The 17,558-nt window shown below is 33.5% G+C and overlaps 1 protein-coding gene and 1 long non-coding RNA gene across 2 annotated transcripts; both read left to right on the forward strand.

The window, feature by feature from the left end:
- The first annotated feature begins 432 nt into the window (after window positions 1-432).
- Window positions 433-7,364, forward strand: LOC120150730 (topless-related protein 1-like). Its single transcript, XM_039163357.1, has 26 exons — window positions 433-539; window positions 1,116-1,220; window positions 1,329-1,508; window positions 1,611-1,724; window positions 1,812-1,970; window positions 2,112-2,289; window positions 2,393-2,513; window positions 2,602-2,669; window positions 2,757-2,904; window positions 2,996-3,105; window positions 3,199-3,268; window positions 3,365-3,438; window positions 3,523-3,618; window positions 3,696-3,791; window positions 3,875-4,002; window positions 4,104-4,338; window positions 4,458-4,625; window positions 4,881-5,024; window positions 5,298-5,393; window positions 5,509-5,688; window positions 5,927-6,055; window positions 6,147-6,242; window positions 6,336-6,524; window positions 6,634-6,800; window positions 6,904-7,196; window positions 7,279-7,364. The coding sequence occupies exons 2-25, from the start codon at window positions 1,138-1,140 to the stop codon at window positions 7,121-7,123; spliced, it is 3,249 nt and encodes a 1,082-aa protein (XP_039019288.1). The 5' UTR covers window positions 433-539; window positions 1,116-1,137; the 3' UTR covers window positions 7,124-7,196; window positions 7,279-7,364.
- Window positions 7,365-7,803: 439 nt separating this feature from the next.
- On the forward strand, window positions 7,804-9,426 carry LOC120149179. Its single transcript, XR_005518441.1, has 3 exons — window positions 7,804-8,108; window positions 8,771-8,829; window positions 8,903-9,426. It is a non-coding gene; the product is annotated as an uncharacterized LOC120149179 (long non-coding RNA).
- The last annotated feature ends 8,132 nt before the right edge of the window (window positions 9,427-17,558 follow it).

Here is a 17,558-nt window from a genome sequence, read left to right on the forward strand (position 1 = left end):
CCAATTAATTTAAAATTTTAAGCTAATTTTAGTTAAATGTTTTAAATTTGTATAATACATTAAACACGTTTATATTATTATCTTTAAAATTTCCATATTTTTATGTACACATTATATTTTACATATTAAATTTGCGTGAGCCTTTTAACTTTATTCCTTCACTAAGAAGTAAGAAACCGTCTAGCGAGTGTTGTTCACTCGCTCAAATGAGGTGAGGATTATAACTCAACTGTTGTTGTCATCTTTTAACAAAGTTAAGACAGCTGTCGGCCGACTTTTTTTGAGAGGGACCCACGTTTCAGCACCTGTGAACTCATATGGGCTTATCATTGGAAAATGCCCTTATCATGATACGCCAAACAGCTTATCCTCGAAACTGCTGCTCCGCTATATAATCCCCCGTTTGTCTTAGTCCCTTCAGAAATCCAAGAAGCGGCATCCCCTTGGGAAAAGAAAAGAAAAACAAGGAGAGAAAGCTGTGGTTCTTTGTTTCTTCGATTTGCTCTGTTCTTTTTCTTCTTTGCTCTCTGTTTGTGCAAGTAAGCTCTTTGTTCATCGTTTTCTTCTTTTACCTTTATCTGTTTTTTTTTTCTCACATGAAGTTGTGTTCACATGTTCTTTTCTACACATCCTACTTTACAACAACTTGAATTTCCACACACTAACTAAAGTTACTTTACTGTTTTTGATCAGTTATTAAAAAAACCCTTGGGTTTTTTTTTTGGGGAATTTCGTCCTTGTAAATCTGTACTTTCGTTCTTTTCGATCTGGTTTTTTTCCACCTCTGGGATTTTCATAAGCAGCGTCAATCAATTACCTTTGGTTTCTGAATTCCTGATTACGTTTTGAAAACGAATTCTGATGTTTTGCTTTCATTTTATAGCTCCATCGCGGCATTGCCTTTTGGTGTTTGTTTGTTTGTCTGTCAAGCGTTTAACCCAGGATTTGAGAGTAAAAAGACAAACTTTGAATCCATTGCTTCATATTTTAATTAATAAAAAAAGAAAAGAAAAGAAAAGAAAAGAAGCAGTCCTTTTGTCGGTTATGTTTATTTGTCTTATGTGAGAATCTCTCATTTTCATTTCAATTAATTGAGCTTCATTTGAAAGTTGCAGAGATAAAGAAGGTTTAGTCTCAATGACGACTTCGCTTGGCAGAGATCTAATCTTCCTGATCATGCAGTTCCTCGATGAAGAGAAGTTCAAGGAAACTGTTCACATGTAAAATTTCAACCCAAACACCAAAAGCATTACCATTAATGATATATATTTTTTCCTTTTAGTAATTGGTGATTGCTTTAATATGCCAATTTTCAACGTTTTGAACAGCCTTCAGCAGGAATCAGGGCTGTTTTTCAGCGTGAAGCACTTTGCGGACCTGATCCTCGGCGGAAAATGGGAGGAGGTCGAGCAGTATCTTTCTGGGTTCACTAAAGTTGATGATAATCGTTATTCCATGAAGCTGTTTTTTGAAATCCGCAAGCAAAAATACTTGGAGGCATTGGACAAGTAAAATCAAGAGTCTTCTTTAATTACAAAGTTTGATTATCCTTTTTGCTGTGGTTTCATCTAATTATATTTTCTATGCTTTTATGGTATTACATTGATAAGGCTTGATAGGACCAAGGCTCTCGATATCCTCACCAAGGATCTTAAAGTTTTTTCCTCTTTTAATGAGGATTTATTCAAGGAAATCACTCAGCTCTTGACATTAGATAATTTTAGGTATATGTTCTGTTGATGTTTTTCGAATTTCAATATTTCTTTTTGGTTAAAACTCTATGAACATTGCAACTTACTCATTTTCTGCAGGGAGAATGAGCAACTATCAACTTATAGAGATGCAAAGACAGCAAGATCAAATATGTTGATTGAGCTCAACAAGCTTATTGAGGCAAATCCTCTTTTATGTGACAAGCTGCAGTTCCCTAACATTAAAAATTCGAGGTTGCGGATGCTCATTAATCAAAGGCAAACTTCTCTTTGAAGATAATCAAATTGAAAGAAAATAGACTGTTTTCTTCTTGTTCGAGTCAAAATTACTTTTATTTTTTGGATTTCTAGAAACGTTCATCAATAAAAGGTAAACTAATTCCAATTTGCACCTGACAGCTTAAACTGGCAACATTCTCTTTGTCCAAATCCTAGGCAAAATCCTGATATCAGAACTCTTATGGTGGATCACAGTTGTAGAAATTCTACTGATCCATACACGCATCTAGCCTCAAGCAATCAGCTTATGGTTTCTGCACAAAGAACAGAAGGCTTCATTCCAGTGTGTGCAAATGGGGTAAGCATATATGCAACTGGCTTGACTTGGTTTTCTGAGCATCTTTTGCAGAATTCCACCAAACAAAAGTAAACAATTTTTCATACTCTTTGTCTTCTGTAAGTCATTCCAACCTGCATCAACATCAGTTCAAGTTCCTTCAAATGTGTGGGTGACAACTCCTTCAAGCATGAATCACCCATTAGTTTCTGGAGGAGTTGGCCTTGGTGCTCAGTCAAATCCCAGTAAGTAATCAGTTATATTTTACAAGCTATAACTAGAGGTTTTAAATTTAATTTCTCATTTCTATATCTGTTCTATTATGGGGTCTAGCTGCTGTGTCAAAGGGTCTCTCAGGGTCTGATATGTCAATGGCAATGGTTTCTGCAGTTTCTGACAGGGTGAGTGAGTTAAACTTTAAGTGCATCAGTACACTTCTGTTTTAGTTATAGCCTACTTATATTCGAAGTTTTGTTCATGTTGGCCAGATTATGCCACCGGGAATGAATCCCTCTCAGAATGGTTTGCAATTTAACATGACTGAAGAATTGCCCAAGACTGTTGCTCGCACATTGAACCAAGGATCAGTTACCACAAGCATGGACTTTCATCCTGTTCAACAAACTCTCCTTCTGGGTTGGTTTTACTTTTATGATCGTTATTTCAGATTATTTTTTTTGGTTGGCTTCATCATGACTAATATTTCCTTGTATGATGTTACTATCAGCTGGAACAAACATTGGGGACATAAGTTTGTGGGAAGTTAGTTCAAGAGAGAAATTAATTTCAAGAAACTTTCAGGTGTGGGATATTGGAGCAAGTTCGATGGCATTAAAGGTATGTCTCTTTTGAAAATAAGGAAAAGAATCTAATGAGATTACAGCTGTTTTCATTTTCTCCAAGACGATCTCAACGAATTTTGCAACACAGGCAGCTTTAATCAAAGATCCATCTGTCTCAGTAAGACGTATACTATGGAGCCCTGATGGTTCTTTGTTTGGTGAGATTGAACATATGTCATCAATTTAGTGTTTGAAATAGCTTACCAATTTAGTAGAAGTATTTTCTCATAAGTTGTTGCTTTCTTTCCAAGCAGGAGTTGGATATTCTAAGCATATGCTGCAGTTGTACACTTATTTTGGAGGGAATGATGTTCGACAACATTTGGAGGTGTGTTCTCATATCTTCTTCCTACAATGTAGTAAACTATATTATTATCTAATTTTCTAACAAAATATTACATTTGATTTCTAGATTGACTCTCATGTTGGCGCTGTAAATGATCTAGCATTTTGTAACCCCTCTAAGCAACTATCGGTTATTACTTGTGGTGATGACAAGACCATCAAGGTTCGTTATGATTGAATAGTTATATCTTCATTTATAAGGAGGAAAACAGAACTTCTATACTAATTTTTTGAGTTCAGGTGTGGGACGTAGGTACTGGCGTGAAATTATACACATTTGAAGGTCATGAAGCTGCGGTACATTCTGTCTGTCCTCATTACAAAGAAAATGTCCATGTAAGACCTCTGCTTGATATACATGTTTTTCTGGTTGTTATTTTCTTACTTTGCATCATGTGGCTTATGATTTCGCTCTTCAGTTTTTCTTTTCAACATCAGTGGATGGCAAGATAAAGGCATGGTTATATGACATGATGGGATCCAGGGTCGATTACTATGCTCCTGGTCGCTCCTGTGCAACAATGGCCTATACTGCTGATGGAAATAGGTTCATATATAGGAAGACATATTTTCACTAATGTTATTTTCATCATTTTCCTGTTTTATGAACAAAATGAAAACTCGGGTTCCTCTGTGAACTATATGTAGGTTGTTCTCATGTGGAACCACAAAAGAAGGGGAGTCCCACATGGTTGAATGGAATGAAAATGAAGGTACTGTGAAGAGAACCTACCAAGGATTTTACAAACGTTCTTTGGGCGTTGTGCAATTTGATACTGCCAGGAACCGTTTCTTGGCAGCTGGTGATGATTATTCAATTAAATTCTGGGATATGGAAAATTGCATTCTTTTATTGACTGTTGATGCTGAGGGAGGATTACCGGTTAGTTTACTTTTAATTTTCATCTATGTAGGTTGTGGATAAATGCTTGAATGAATATTTCTTATTTTGCACCACAAGATTCACAGTTCAGTGTGATGATAAACTTTTCTGATTTCAAGGCAAATCCTCGTATCCGTTTCAACAAGGAGGGTTCCTTATTAGCTGTTTCTGCAAATGAGAATAAAATAAAAATTTTGGCGACTGTTGATGGTCTTCGATTGATGCGAACATATGAAACTCATTCCCATGTTGCTCCAAGACCACCTCCATCTGATGCTTCAGCAATGGTAATTAACTAATTCTGGAATTCTTACATTGTCGATACGTTATAGTCTATGGAAAATGCTTTCCAAAGCGGTTACCTGAGGTTCATTTCCTTCTCAATCGTGAACTTCAGCCTTTAAATCCTCCTTTTGACCTTTTCTTTTGGCATTGATTCTCTTTCTTCTTTCCTTTTCTCATCTCAACTCTCTAATGAATCTTGGTCTATTCAAGTTTATTCAATATAATTTTAAAACTAATGTTTTTGGTGCATTTGCTAGAATGGTGACTCAAAAAAGTCGGAGGATACAAGAGCGAAATCAACGGAAGAAGTAAACCCAGTAAGAGCATGCCAACTCACTGAAATTAGGACACCTGCTCAATTTCGTGCTCTCAAACTCTCAGCTCGTTTCCAAACAGATAAGGTATGACATTCACCAGATTAAAGTTATTTTCACCAGATCAAAGTTTATCACTTTGAATGATTTTGTTGATACCGAGTATCAATAAATTTTATTCAGTAATTTTTTAATTGCTTGGGACAACTTAAAAAGAATTGAATGTAATATCTGAAAAATACTGATGGAGTCGAACATCAGAACTAATACCTTAGAATTTTTGTCGTAAACTAATGAACTGTTTGTTTTCTTGTAGCAGCTATAAATTTCTGATAGGCTTCTTTTTGTTACTTGCTTCAGATCGGAAGGTTGATTTATACTAATTCAGGTAATGCCCTTTTGGCATTAGCATTTAACGCCGTTCATTTACTGTGGAAATGGCCACAAAGTGGGAAGGTAAAGAAATTGCCTCCATATCATATGAATCTCCTAATCAATCTTAAGAACCTAATGAACAGAAAAATGCTAACTTTTGATTTGGTTACATTCTATCGAACTATTTGTGGTGTAGGCAACAACAAAGGTTACCCCTCAACTAGTGCAACCAGCATCAGGCATATTGATGACCAATCATCTTATCGAGGGTAACTCGGTTGAAACTGTGCCATGTTTTGCATTGTCCAAGAATGACTCCTACATCATGTCTGCATCAGGAGGCAAAATTTCATTGTTCAACATGATGTCATTTAAGGTAATTTTTTCAGATCATGCGATCAAATTACTTACAATGGTTTAGGCGTGTTAAAATTTACTCTATGTTTTCAAAGGTATTGTTCCAAGAAAGATGGTTCTAAACACTGGTATAGTTTGTCAGCATAAAAAGTTCTTATAGAACAAAAATGCATTATCCGAATATCCCCATTTGAATGGTACTGAGCAGCGTATAAAATTTTTGTTAACCACTTTAGACTTTTTGTGAATAACTACAGAAAATGATAACATTCATGTCTCCACCACCTGTGGCAACATATCTTGCTTTTCACCCTCAAGATAACAATATAATCGCTATTGGCATGGATGATTCCACAGTTTACATATACAATGTTCGTCTAGACGAGGTATGTTTTATATTTATTAGGGAAGGACTAATTTCTTCATCTATAAGCACGAAAGAGAGCTCATAGATGTTCACATTTTTCACTATAAAAGGTCAAGAGCAAGCTTAAGGGTCACTCTAAGAAAGTCACTGGTCTTGCCTTTTCCCATCTGTTGAATATACTTGTTTCTTCTGGAGCTGATGCTCAGGTAAAGTTCCCCCTCCTTAAATTCATACATACGAAAAACTGTTGGTTCGATGTCCCACCAGGCATGAAATCTTTTATCTTGTTGATATCACAGATCATTGTATGGGACTTGAATAATTGGGAAAGGAAGAATGGTTGTTTCTTGCAAACTCCAGCAGGAACGACGCCGACCGCAAGGTCAGACACCCAGATTCAGTTTCAGCAGGATCAGACACATTTGCTGGCTGTAAACTCAACTCAACTCGCCATATATGATGTGAGGAAACTGGAGAGTATAAAGCAGGTATATATGCAAATGGAGTCTTTTGTTAGCAAGAAAAGGTAAAAGAGATGAAATCGGAGTATCTATTTGATTGAAAGTTTTAAAATTGGAATGTCATTTGTCGTTTCAGTTGGCCATAGGAGAATCTTATGCACCAATCACCCATGGAATATTTTCATGTGATAGCCAGTTGGTGTACACCAGTTTCATGGATGGAACGGTGCGCATATTCGGTGCCTCAAACCTTCAATTACAGCGCCAGATAAATCCCACTGCTTATATGGCATCCGATGTCAGGTAATATCTTCATCTATAACAATATTGCTTCCATTATTTTTCCTTTTGATGATAAATGGATGGTTATTTGCTATTTAACGCATGTTTTGTCCCTCTATGGCAGCTCAACTGTTCATCCACTTGCAGTTGCTGCCCATCCCCAAGAACCCAACCAGTTTGCCATAGGCCAAACCGATGGCAGCGTTTATGTGTTTGAACCAATTGAATCCGAGGGCAAATGGGATGTTGTGTCCCAACTGCAACGCATTGAGAATGGATCTGCAAGTACCATTGCTCCGCAATCTGCAGTCTCGGATCAACCCAAACCCCAACCTCAGTGCTGATATATCTGCTTTGCTCTATCTAACTCTTGAATGTATAATTAGGTCATATAGTTCTTTCTTAATGTAAAACCTGGTAGACAGGATGCTGAAGTAAGCTTGTAGAATCAGCTTCTCTTCTGTTCCTGTATTAGCGAGAAAAATAAATGTAAAACCTGGTAGACAGCTAGACTTTTATATTTTTCCTAAATGAAACTTGATTTCTCCTTCTAAACTGGTATTTTCATTTAGTTAGTGTTTCATTTCACCAGTCTCTGAAATATTTTAACTTCCACGTTTATATAGATGATGAAAACATCTACTGCATTTTTTTTCTTTCACTAATGATTTTTCAATTAATATTACAAAATTACATATTTATAATTTATTTATCAATTATATATCTATATAACAGATATTCATGTATCTATAGTTTTTGTGTATATATTCCTAAGAAATATATATAAAATACTATAAAGGGAAGAAATTATTTTATGCACAATTCTTCCAATGAAGCCCATCTGCTGGGTTAAATTTAGGCCTAGCTGAATCTTATGGGCCTTAAACTAACCGACAGAAGGAATATTTAGGAAATGCAACAAATGCTCAAAATATTATGGTCAAAGGCATATCATTTCAGCTAAGTTAACGGCGATAATGCTCGTTTTATGATCAAAATCTGATTTTAGCTTGTTCTGCTCAACTCCACGACCGACAGTCTCTTTAACTCTGACATCAAGAACTCTTTTTTTTTTTTGATCCATCAATCACTCTTTCTTGAATCATGTGCTTGTGGATGCTAATCATTCCCCTAACCCCTAACATAAACCCCATACATTCTCTCTTCAATTGGGTTCCTTTACTTGTAATCTTAGTCCAAGGTATGTCAAAAGTCGGGCAAATAGAATGTCTGACCCGAAACGATGTGTTATTAGGCTTTACACAACAAGCTATGGTTGTCGACTCTGCCATTATTGTTACAAAGTCCTTCGCTTGGTTGCTCACGAGGGTATAATTTTCTTTTACTTTTGCTATTTATTTTACCTTAGCTTGTGAAGTTGCAATTTAAATTTATGGGTTAACAGTTTTGAGTGGTGGTTGCTTTTGTTCTTTATAAGGATTTATTTTCCTTGAATTTATTTGAAAATGACAAATTCTCTATGATAATTTGATTTCATTGTTCTTCAAATTAGAAGATTGCAATTTTCAGATTCAGTGTCGTTTTGGTTGTGGTCTTTTAGAGACTAGGGATTTTGTTACTGTGCCTAATAGGTTGTCTAGAAGTATAGGTTAAGGAAGAATTTAGTTAGGATGTTTATAGAGGAAAAGAGAGTGGAAGATGCAATGTGTTTTTGGAAGCATGGGTTCATTTAATATGGAATGTTAATGACATCAAGAGTAAACCGCTACATTTTAAGCTTTAAGAACAATTTCATTCTGTTGATTGTCTCTTTTTTTGTGTTTTGGTGCAAGAATGTTTGATTGTTTGTCATTTCGTCCAATCATATATTATTTGTGATTCATATGACAATGGGGGTAATTTCATTTTTCCTGTCTTGAAGTTGTGTCATTTGGTGTGATGATCTGCTTGCTTTTCACATATTGCTCACAAACTGCACCTGAAAGGAATCTGTTTTCCTTCTCAGCATCTGTTTTGGTGTTTTTTTCCAGATGTGAACTCTGCCTAATGGAATTGATATCCGCTTGAAAGAGCCTGAAGCATATGCTGGGTTAGTTGCATTCTTTTTCATCTTTCCTGACTTGTTCTGTGGGGTGGGAAAATTAGCCAATTTTCTTTTGCAGGTTTCCACTGGCTCAGCTTCTTGCTGTGAGAAAACCTAGTCCTGATAACAAGGATGCCAGTGATACTGAGGATGGTGATGATGATAATGAGGAAGCAGCAGTAGATGATCAAGATGGAGTAGGAGGAGGATGCTTCTGGTGAAGATGAAGGAGATCCCAAAGATGAACCTGAGGCCAACGGGGAAGGTGACAGTGGAGAAGAGGATGTCGATGAGAAGGAGAAGGACGACAATAATAACAATGATGTCGAAGAGGAGGAAGAGCTCCAGCCACCAGCTAAAAGGCGAAAATGAGCTTGAATCTCTTGTCCTTGTTATTTATCGACTTGCTGAGGCTAGGGGTATGGTGTACTGGGAAGTTAGAATGGGTCGATTCGAGTTACAGACTAATGGTGTCTGTCTAAATTAGAGTAGATAACATTGTGACAGTTCTGGAAATCACACTTGTTTCATATTTCCTAATATACAGTTAGAGTATCATTATATAATCTATGCTTCATTCTTTTCTCCTTGATCTTTTGTATGACTTAGCTCTAGTTCATTCAGTTTTACATTTATGTGTCGGCAACTTAAAATGACACTCCTATCTTGTTGCTTCCAAACATGCTCCGGGTCATAGTTGTTAATATCAAGATTCCAACCAGAGGCTTAGTAATTTCTAATGAATATCTAACGTTTTTCAGGAAAAATGGGGTGGAGGGATAAAAGGAAGAAAACTCTGCTTCATCTTTGACTAACTAAATTCATTCAAGGAGGAAATCCCTACTGATATTTTTCCTTCTGTTGGCTGCTCCTGCTCCCGCTCCCGCTCCCTGTAGTCTTATTATTATTATTATTGTCTTGTTAGTAAAGCTGATTATGCATCCAAAGTTATCATAACCCCTTTTAGCTGCTACTTCAATCTGTTAAAGGCAAATTAACTGGTGTTGCTCGGCGAAAATCAGTCATGTTGGGCTGAACCTTTAACGCTCCATATAATTTGGACACCACTGGTTTTCAACAAAAGAATCAATATAAGATGGTGACAACTTAAGGAAATCGAAGTGAAACCCAAAGAACAATGGTCTAAATTACTCTAGAAAGACCCTTTTCAAAATAACAAAAAAATTGAAGTTCCTTGAGTCTCGGCAAAGCTGAACGACATTTTCATGAGGAATTCATGTTTGTAAAACATTTTTCTCGACTTTCCTGGCCAAAAATTATTTGCCAATGTTTCATTATATCCTAAACTCTTCATTACAACTAAGAATTACAGATTTCTAAAGCAGGAACTCCAACTAAGCCTCAATTCTAATTTCAAGGGGAGGAACCCCATAGTACCTCTGCAACAATGGAAGCTCTATCTGCCTCAGAAACAGAGGCTTCTCTAACTCTCCTCAAAATCTCCAACTTAAATTCTCTTTTCTCCTTTTTACTTAGCAGTTCTCCTGATTCTAGTTGCATTGCATATCTTGCAACACAACCTTCAAAAGGACAATTCCTCACATAATCCTCTTCGTTGCTTTCCATTTCTTGGTCTGATTTTGAGCATTCTTCATTACTTGTCCCATTTTCATCCACATTGGATTACTTTTCTAATCCCTGCAACTTCACCAGCTTCTCCACCAACCCTGCTTCAAACATTGCTTCAATGGCTTCTCTTCTACAATAATACGCGATCCCGAGTATGCAATCCATGGCTTCAGCTCGAATCGCCACATTTTCTGAGCTTAAAAGGCTTATAATTCTTGGGATTTGTTTGTGTGCTTCTAGTTCATCAACCAAAGGGATTCTAATAAACTTGATCAGCAAAGACAGAACTCGAATCGAACAACAAGATGACATTGATATTAAAGCTCCAACAGTTGGACCCATTAGCACCAATCCCACAACAACATCTTTGTTAAATCTAACCAATGAAGCTATCACTAGTGCTACCTGATCTCGAACCCTAATCGAGCATGAAGAGTCGCAAAGTAAATGTTCGAGAATCGAGAATAATTTGGCTTTCAAAATTAAATCTTGAAAATGAATATCAAAACCTCGTGATAGACGTTTCTCAAACTCAACCAAAACCTTCACTTTCTCATCCTAGTCAGCTGAACCTTCAAGTGTTCCCACAAGATTTTGAACGCTTTCACAATCAAAATAGGCTTGAATATCAGCCTCTATTACACTAGCGACTTGGTAAATCTTGTATTTGATGATTTGGCGTCTGAGGATGCAGAGTAGCCTATAGCCCTGAAATTCTTGGAGCTTTCAAGCAGGCTTTTGAGGTTGCAAAGCAGCTGAGAGAGCTTGAAGAAATTCGAGTCGTTATTAAAAACGAGGTTCGCATTCTTTTCAAGGTCTAAGAAAGGATCAATGGTGGTGGATTGGGGTTCATGTGTTGAAAAATGGATTTTTTCTGCAGATATTTTGAAGCTTTTTTGGAGGGATTTTAGCATAGAAAGTAAGTGTTGATCGACTTGGTTTGATGTTTGATCCATTTTTGCAGAAATACAGCTTAGATTCTAAGCTTACTGCATGTGGTGGAAGGGAGAAAGGGAGAGAAGCAAGCTATCTGAGGGAACTCCCAACTACAAGTCCAAACATGTAATTATAATTGTGACAGACCAAACCTTCAATTACTTTGATCAAGGGAAAAAACCTAATATCTGTTGACGTATGCCAGAATCTTCCTCAGTTTCTACCTACATTCCAGTTTCACACTACAACAAAAAAAAATTATTTGTTAAAATATTATCATTAAAACTTGCATTTATGTTACTTATTATATTTTATAATAAAAAATTTGATTTCACGTTGAACATTATGTTAGATGTGTTATTAAATGTTTAATGTGACGATACATTTTTTTTGTCACATATTATTAGGAATAAGGTGACAATAATATAAAATGTCATATTATAATTTGTATTTAGTACAATTAATTATGTCATCAAATCAAATAAAATTCTATCATTTATCATTCGTTTCATCACCAATAATATAATATTTTTGTTATATAAGTGACAAATGAGATATCGTCACAATATTAATGGCATAATATATCATCACTTAATAGTAGCATAAATGGCAATAGTAACAAACTTTATAAAAATTGCAATAAAACCCAACTTTTTATAAATTACAATAAAACCTAAAGTTTTCATAAATTATATTAATAACCCAAACTTTTTATAAATCATAATAAATGCTCAAACTTTCAATAAATTACAATAATACCAAACTTTTTTAAAAAATTATAATAAAGCCAAACTTTTTTTACAAATTACAATAAAAACCCAAACTTTTTACAAATTAAACAGCAACCCAAACTTTTTATAAATTATAATAAAGATCAAACTTTTCCAAATTATGATAACAAACCAAACATTTTACAAATTATAATATCAGCCCATTTTTTTCTAAAAATTACAATACAATCATAGTTTTTTTTTTTTACAAATGACAGCTAGAGTTTTGAAACCATAGCTACCAAAACTAAGGTCAATGATGACATGAAACTCAGTCACTTGAGCATGCTGGTATCATCTTATCCTGACAACACACACAGTGGCCAACCTTGAAACTATCATCAGTACCCATTGCCCCACCTCATCCATTACTGATCACCCCAAAAAACAATCATATGAATATATTCTTTTAAAACTGCAAAAAACTAAGAGAAGAAAAAAGAACAGAAAAAATTAACTAAAAGAAAAATATATTCCAATATAAAATAAAAAAAAATCCCTATGAAAACAAACCTTTTCATTGATGATTTCGATCAAAATCTTGTTGAAAGTGAGATTAAAGCTAAAAAATAAGTACTAAGAAATAAAAAATGTATGAAAATTAAAAAGGAATATAGAAAACCAAGAAAATAAAATGTATGGCCTAAAAAGATGGAGAGAATGAATAACAAAAGAAATGAAAGGAGAAAATGAAAGGAGATATGAAGAACAAAAGTTGAAAAAAAAAGGAAAAAGAAATTGTTGAGAAAGGGAGATACCTGGTGAGTGAGCGGCAGCCCAAAGTAATAAAAAAATATTGAACAAAACCCTAGAGAATATATAAATAGGGAGTGACATTTTATGTAAATTAGTTAACTCATAAATAAATTCTTACCTTAAAGGCCCAAACAAAGTCTGATAAAGTGTATTTCGACCCATCGCCCCGCAAACTTTTGCGGTCATCAAAGGCAGACGACAACTTAGTCCAGGTAGCTTTCCATATATACGAACCCCACGGAAATAGATTCCATGCATTTAGGTCCTCTACCAATAATATTAGCTCCTGAGGAATAGGTTGTCTGGCCTCTCTGCCTAAAAAGCCGGCATACAAAAGTAGTAGAAGGCATACTCGGACAACATCGACGTCATTCATCCGAGTAAAACCATCTTTCTTATTAAACAATTTCTTCATATCGTCGACGTGTAAGTTCGGCTTCTCTATTGACTCATCAGGAAAAACCCTGGATAACCATGATGGGCGGGTGATATGACGAGTGTACCGGCCTACATCATCGTGTCCGAATTGTAGACCAGTGATTAAGCAGAACTCCTTCCGCCCAAAACAAGTATACGCCGGTGGAAAATGAAACCATATCTCTTCCTCACCACGTTGTATACTGTCGGGTAGATCGCTAGTCATAGTCTGAAGCCACAAATGGGTCAAACTAGCATCTCTACCCGGATGTTGTACTATCAGCCATGGCCCGAAGCAGGTTTCTTCAAACAATTTTCTTTGTGCAGGTGAAAGCTTCGAAGCAATTGTAGTGGCTAGGCTAACTTTATTCCTTAATGTCAATGAAGCCGAAAAAAATTCTACAAAAAAACAATAAACATACCAAGTTAGATATACCAAAAATTACACTGTCAAGATATACCAAAAACAAAACAATAAACATAAATAGTAGTTTATTCTTGAAACTAAAATTTGCAACACTGTTTTTGTCTTTTGGTTGAAATGAAAATCGCAACGCGGAAATGACTATCGCAACGAGAGAATCGCAACGCGAAATGAAAATCGCAACGCGAAATAAAAATCGCAATGCGATTTTTGTTTCGCGTTGCGTTTTTTATTTCGCGTTGCGATAGTTATTTCCGCGTTGCGATTTTCATTCTCGAAACTATTCTTCTTCTGCATTACTTCAACCAAAAGACAAAGCAAAGACAAATACTAACTTCACAGGCTAAACAGTTTAGCAGTATTGGCAGCAATCGAATGAATTTAATAAGAAATCTAAGTGAAATGGTTAATCTATTATTGAAATTACCAGTAAACTTATCATCAATCTCAATATGAAAAACCTAAAATAATGCAAAAATTTCAAAATAAAAATAAAAAAACTAACCCTCGGAGGTTGATTTTCCATTTCTGAATGATTGTGAGGGATTTTTGACTGTGAATGGTTGTGAGGGATTTCGCCGGCGATGGGGACGGAAATCTTCGGAGATGGAGACGGATTTCGCCGTAGAGAGTGAGAGATGGAGATGGGACTGAGTGTTGTGTTTTTGGGTTTGAGGTTATGAGTTACGATTACTGTGGACGGTTCAGTTTCCGATTTATTAAGAAAAAATTCGTGTTTGGAATTTGAAAAAAAAATACGCGTTAATACGAATGGCGCTATGTAAATCGCGTTGCGAAAGTCAGTATCTCATTGCGATTTTGTATTATCGCATTGCGATAGTAAGTATCGCATTGCGATTTTCCCAATTCGCGTTGCGATTTACTTATTCGCATTGCGAATTGGGAAAATCGCAATGACATTGTATACCATCGCAACGCGATTTCCAACTATCGCAACGCGAATTTGCGATAATGGAGATCGCGTTGCGAATTAGCGATCGCATTGCGATTTTGTTGGTCATTTTGGCAAATCCGAAAAAAATTGGTTAAAATCGTATATTATATGGGATTTTTGGTCACTGAAGTTATTTTCTCTTATAATAAAGATCAAACTTTTCCAAATTATGATAACAAACCAAACATTTTACAAATTATAATATCAACCCATTTTTTTCTACAAATTACAATACAATCATAGTTTTTTTTTTTACAAATGACAGCTAGAGTTTTGAAACCATAGCTACCAAAACTAAGGTCAATGATGACATGAAACTCAGTCACTTGAGCATGCTGGTATTATCTTATCCTGACAACACACACAGTGGCCAATCCTTGAAACTATCATCAGTACCCATTGCCCCACCTCATCCATTACTGATCACCCCAAAAAACAATCATATGAATATATTCTTTTAAAACTGCAAAAAACAACAAATCAAAAACTAAGAGAAGAAAAAAGAACAGAAAAAAGTAACTACAAGAAAAATATATTCCAATATAAAATAAAAAATCCCTATGAAAACAAACCTTTTCATTGATGATTTCGATCAAAATCTTGTCGAAAGTGAGATCAAAGCTAAAAAATAAGTACTGAGAAATAAAAAAATGTATGAAAATTAAAAAGGAATATAGAAAACCAAGAAAATAAAATGTATGGCCTAAAAAGATGGAGAGAATGAAGAAGAAAAGAAATGAAAGGAGAAAATGAAAGGAGATATGAAGAACAAAAGTTGAAAAAAAAGGAAAAAGAAATTGTTGAGAAAGGGAGATACCTGGTGAGTGAGCGGCAGCCCAAAGTAATAAAAAAATATTGAACAAAACCCTAGAGAATATATAAATAGGGAGTGACATTTTATGTAAATTAGTTAACTCATAAATAAATTTTATTAATTTGTTTGTAATATACGATTATTATTTTTTGTATTGTAAATTAAAGGATTGATTAATTTGTATTATTTTAATATATTGTTTATTATCTAGATTATATTTTAAAAATAAATAATATTACTATTTTTTTTAAAGATATTAGAGAATTATTAATCTAATCTTATGTTTATGGTATAGTTTAAATTAAAGAAAGGGTAAACTATAATGTTGCCTTTTTGTTTTTTTATGTTTCATTTTAATTAATAGCTTTAAAAGTTACATTTTGGTCATTTTTATTTTTAATCTTTTTTATTTTGGTCAATGAACTGCTAACTCTTATTAGATTAATGATGCATTAGTGAACATTATTAAATTTTGATTTGATAAGTAAATTTTAGATAAAATATTAATTTGACCCTAAATAAAATATTGATTTAATCCTTGAATCTTAGATAAAATGTTAATTTAACCTTTCAATCTAATAAAAAATCATATTTTCTGTAATCGCCCATCATCGTTTCCGATCACCATCGGTTGACTAGCCCATCACCGTCAGTTGATGTTGTTAGTCACCATCATTTTGACTTTCCGAATGTGAATCTACTGTTTATTTCACTAAAATAATTCTTGAACTTGATAAACCTAATCTATAATCTTTATTCTTTTAAAAAATAAAGGAGAATAATAATTTATTATTATATCCTTTAAAGTTAAGTACACAAAAAAATCTAAATCATAACACGTTTATATTATAATGATAATAATTTAATTTATGTAAATATTATAAATAATATACCATATTTTTTATATTTCAATCTATATAAATTAAGAATGAAAGGGATCATGAATGTAGGCCACCTTCAAATATTTTAACACTACATTTTATTTAAAATAATAGTTTGATCTATTTTAAATATTAATTAAGATTATTTAAGTTTTATCTATTTATAAAATTAAAAAATTATTATCTACTTTGTAATACTGTTTCTTTGCTTAGAAACATTTTTGAGCAATAAAGTAAAATAAAAAATGTTACGGGTGAAACTCTATTTGCATAGGATCCACATTTGAACCTAAGGAGAACTCGACCCGAATTGCTCATTTATATTTCTAATAAATAAATAAAATTAGAACATTTCTAAATAAAATATAAATTATTAAGCATACTTATTTTATTTTAATATATTTTATACTAAGATAAAATATAAATTCTAATATAATTATTGTTCAGAAATAATAATAAAAGAAAATATTTTTCCTAAAATAGGTAAAAGGGAAAAAGAAAAACAATAAAAAATCGATTTGATGTAGTTTATTGAGTTTTTTTAAATATATTTTAAAAATTAATATTTTTTATATCAATCTTAGAATGTTTAAATAAAATGATTGATTCATGATATTCTCATCAATGTTAGAGAAGTGATATTTTTTAATTTATTCATTTTTATATAATTCAATCATATCATTTATAAAAACACAATGTTATATTCATTCTTATCTCTAATAATTAATTATAATTACGTGAAAAAATTATTTTAAATGATATTTTAAACCTTTAAAGTATATATGTATCTGGATTTTGTTTATTTTTTTTTAAATATAAAAATACTAATATAAAAATAACATGATCATTGGAAATTTATATTTTTATTTTTTAAGACAAAATTGATGATTGTGAGTTAACATTCTACCAACATTATGATATGAATAAATTAAAAACACTATCAAGATCTATAAGTTAGGAGATTAAAATTAAAAAATTGCAAACCATAACTAATAAGATCTTAATATCACTAAAAAAATATTTCACCAAACCTTTTATCTTAATTTTGGCGTTAAAATTAAGTGACGTAATATAATGATATCTCTTAAAGTCCTTATATAAAACACAAGATATATATATATAAATAAATGAGTGATAAATAATTATTTTCGTCACATTAAATTTATTTTTATGACAGAGATAAAACATCATA

The sequence above is a fragment of the Hibiscus syriacus genome, unplaced genomic scaffold (genome assembly GCF_006381635.1).
Source record: "Hibiscus syriacus cultivar Baekdansim isolate YM2019G1 unplaced genomic scaffold, ASM638163v2 tig00002793_pilon, whole genome shotgun sequence".
Taxonomy (NCBI): Eukaryota; Viridiplantae; Streptophyta; class Magnoliopsida; order Malvales; family Malvaceae; genus Hibiscus; species Hibiscus syriacus.

Bases quoted from the DNA above. Each gene is read 5' to 3' on its own strand.
- LOC120150730 (XM_039163357.1), top strand. From the start codon at position 1,138: ATGACGACTTCGCTTGGCAGAGATCTAATCTTCCTGATCATGCAGTTC. The intron at 4,339-4,457 runs GTTAGTTTACTT...TCTGATTTCAAG, and splicing joins ATGCTGAGGGAGGATTACCG to GCAAATCCTCGTATCCGTTT. The intron at 6,801-6,903 runs GTAATATCTTCA...CCTCTATGGCAG, and splicing joins TATATGGCATCCGATGTCAG to CTCAACTGTTCATCCACTTG.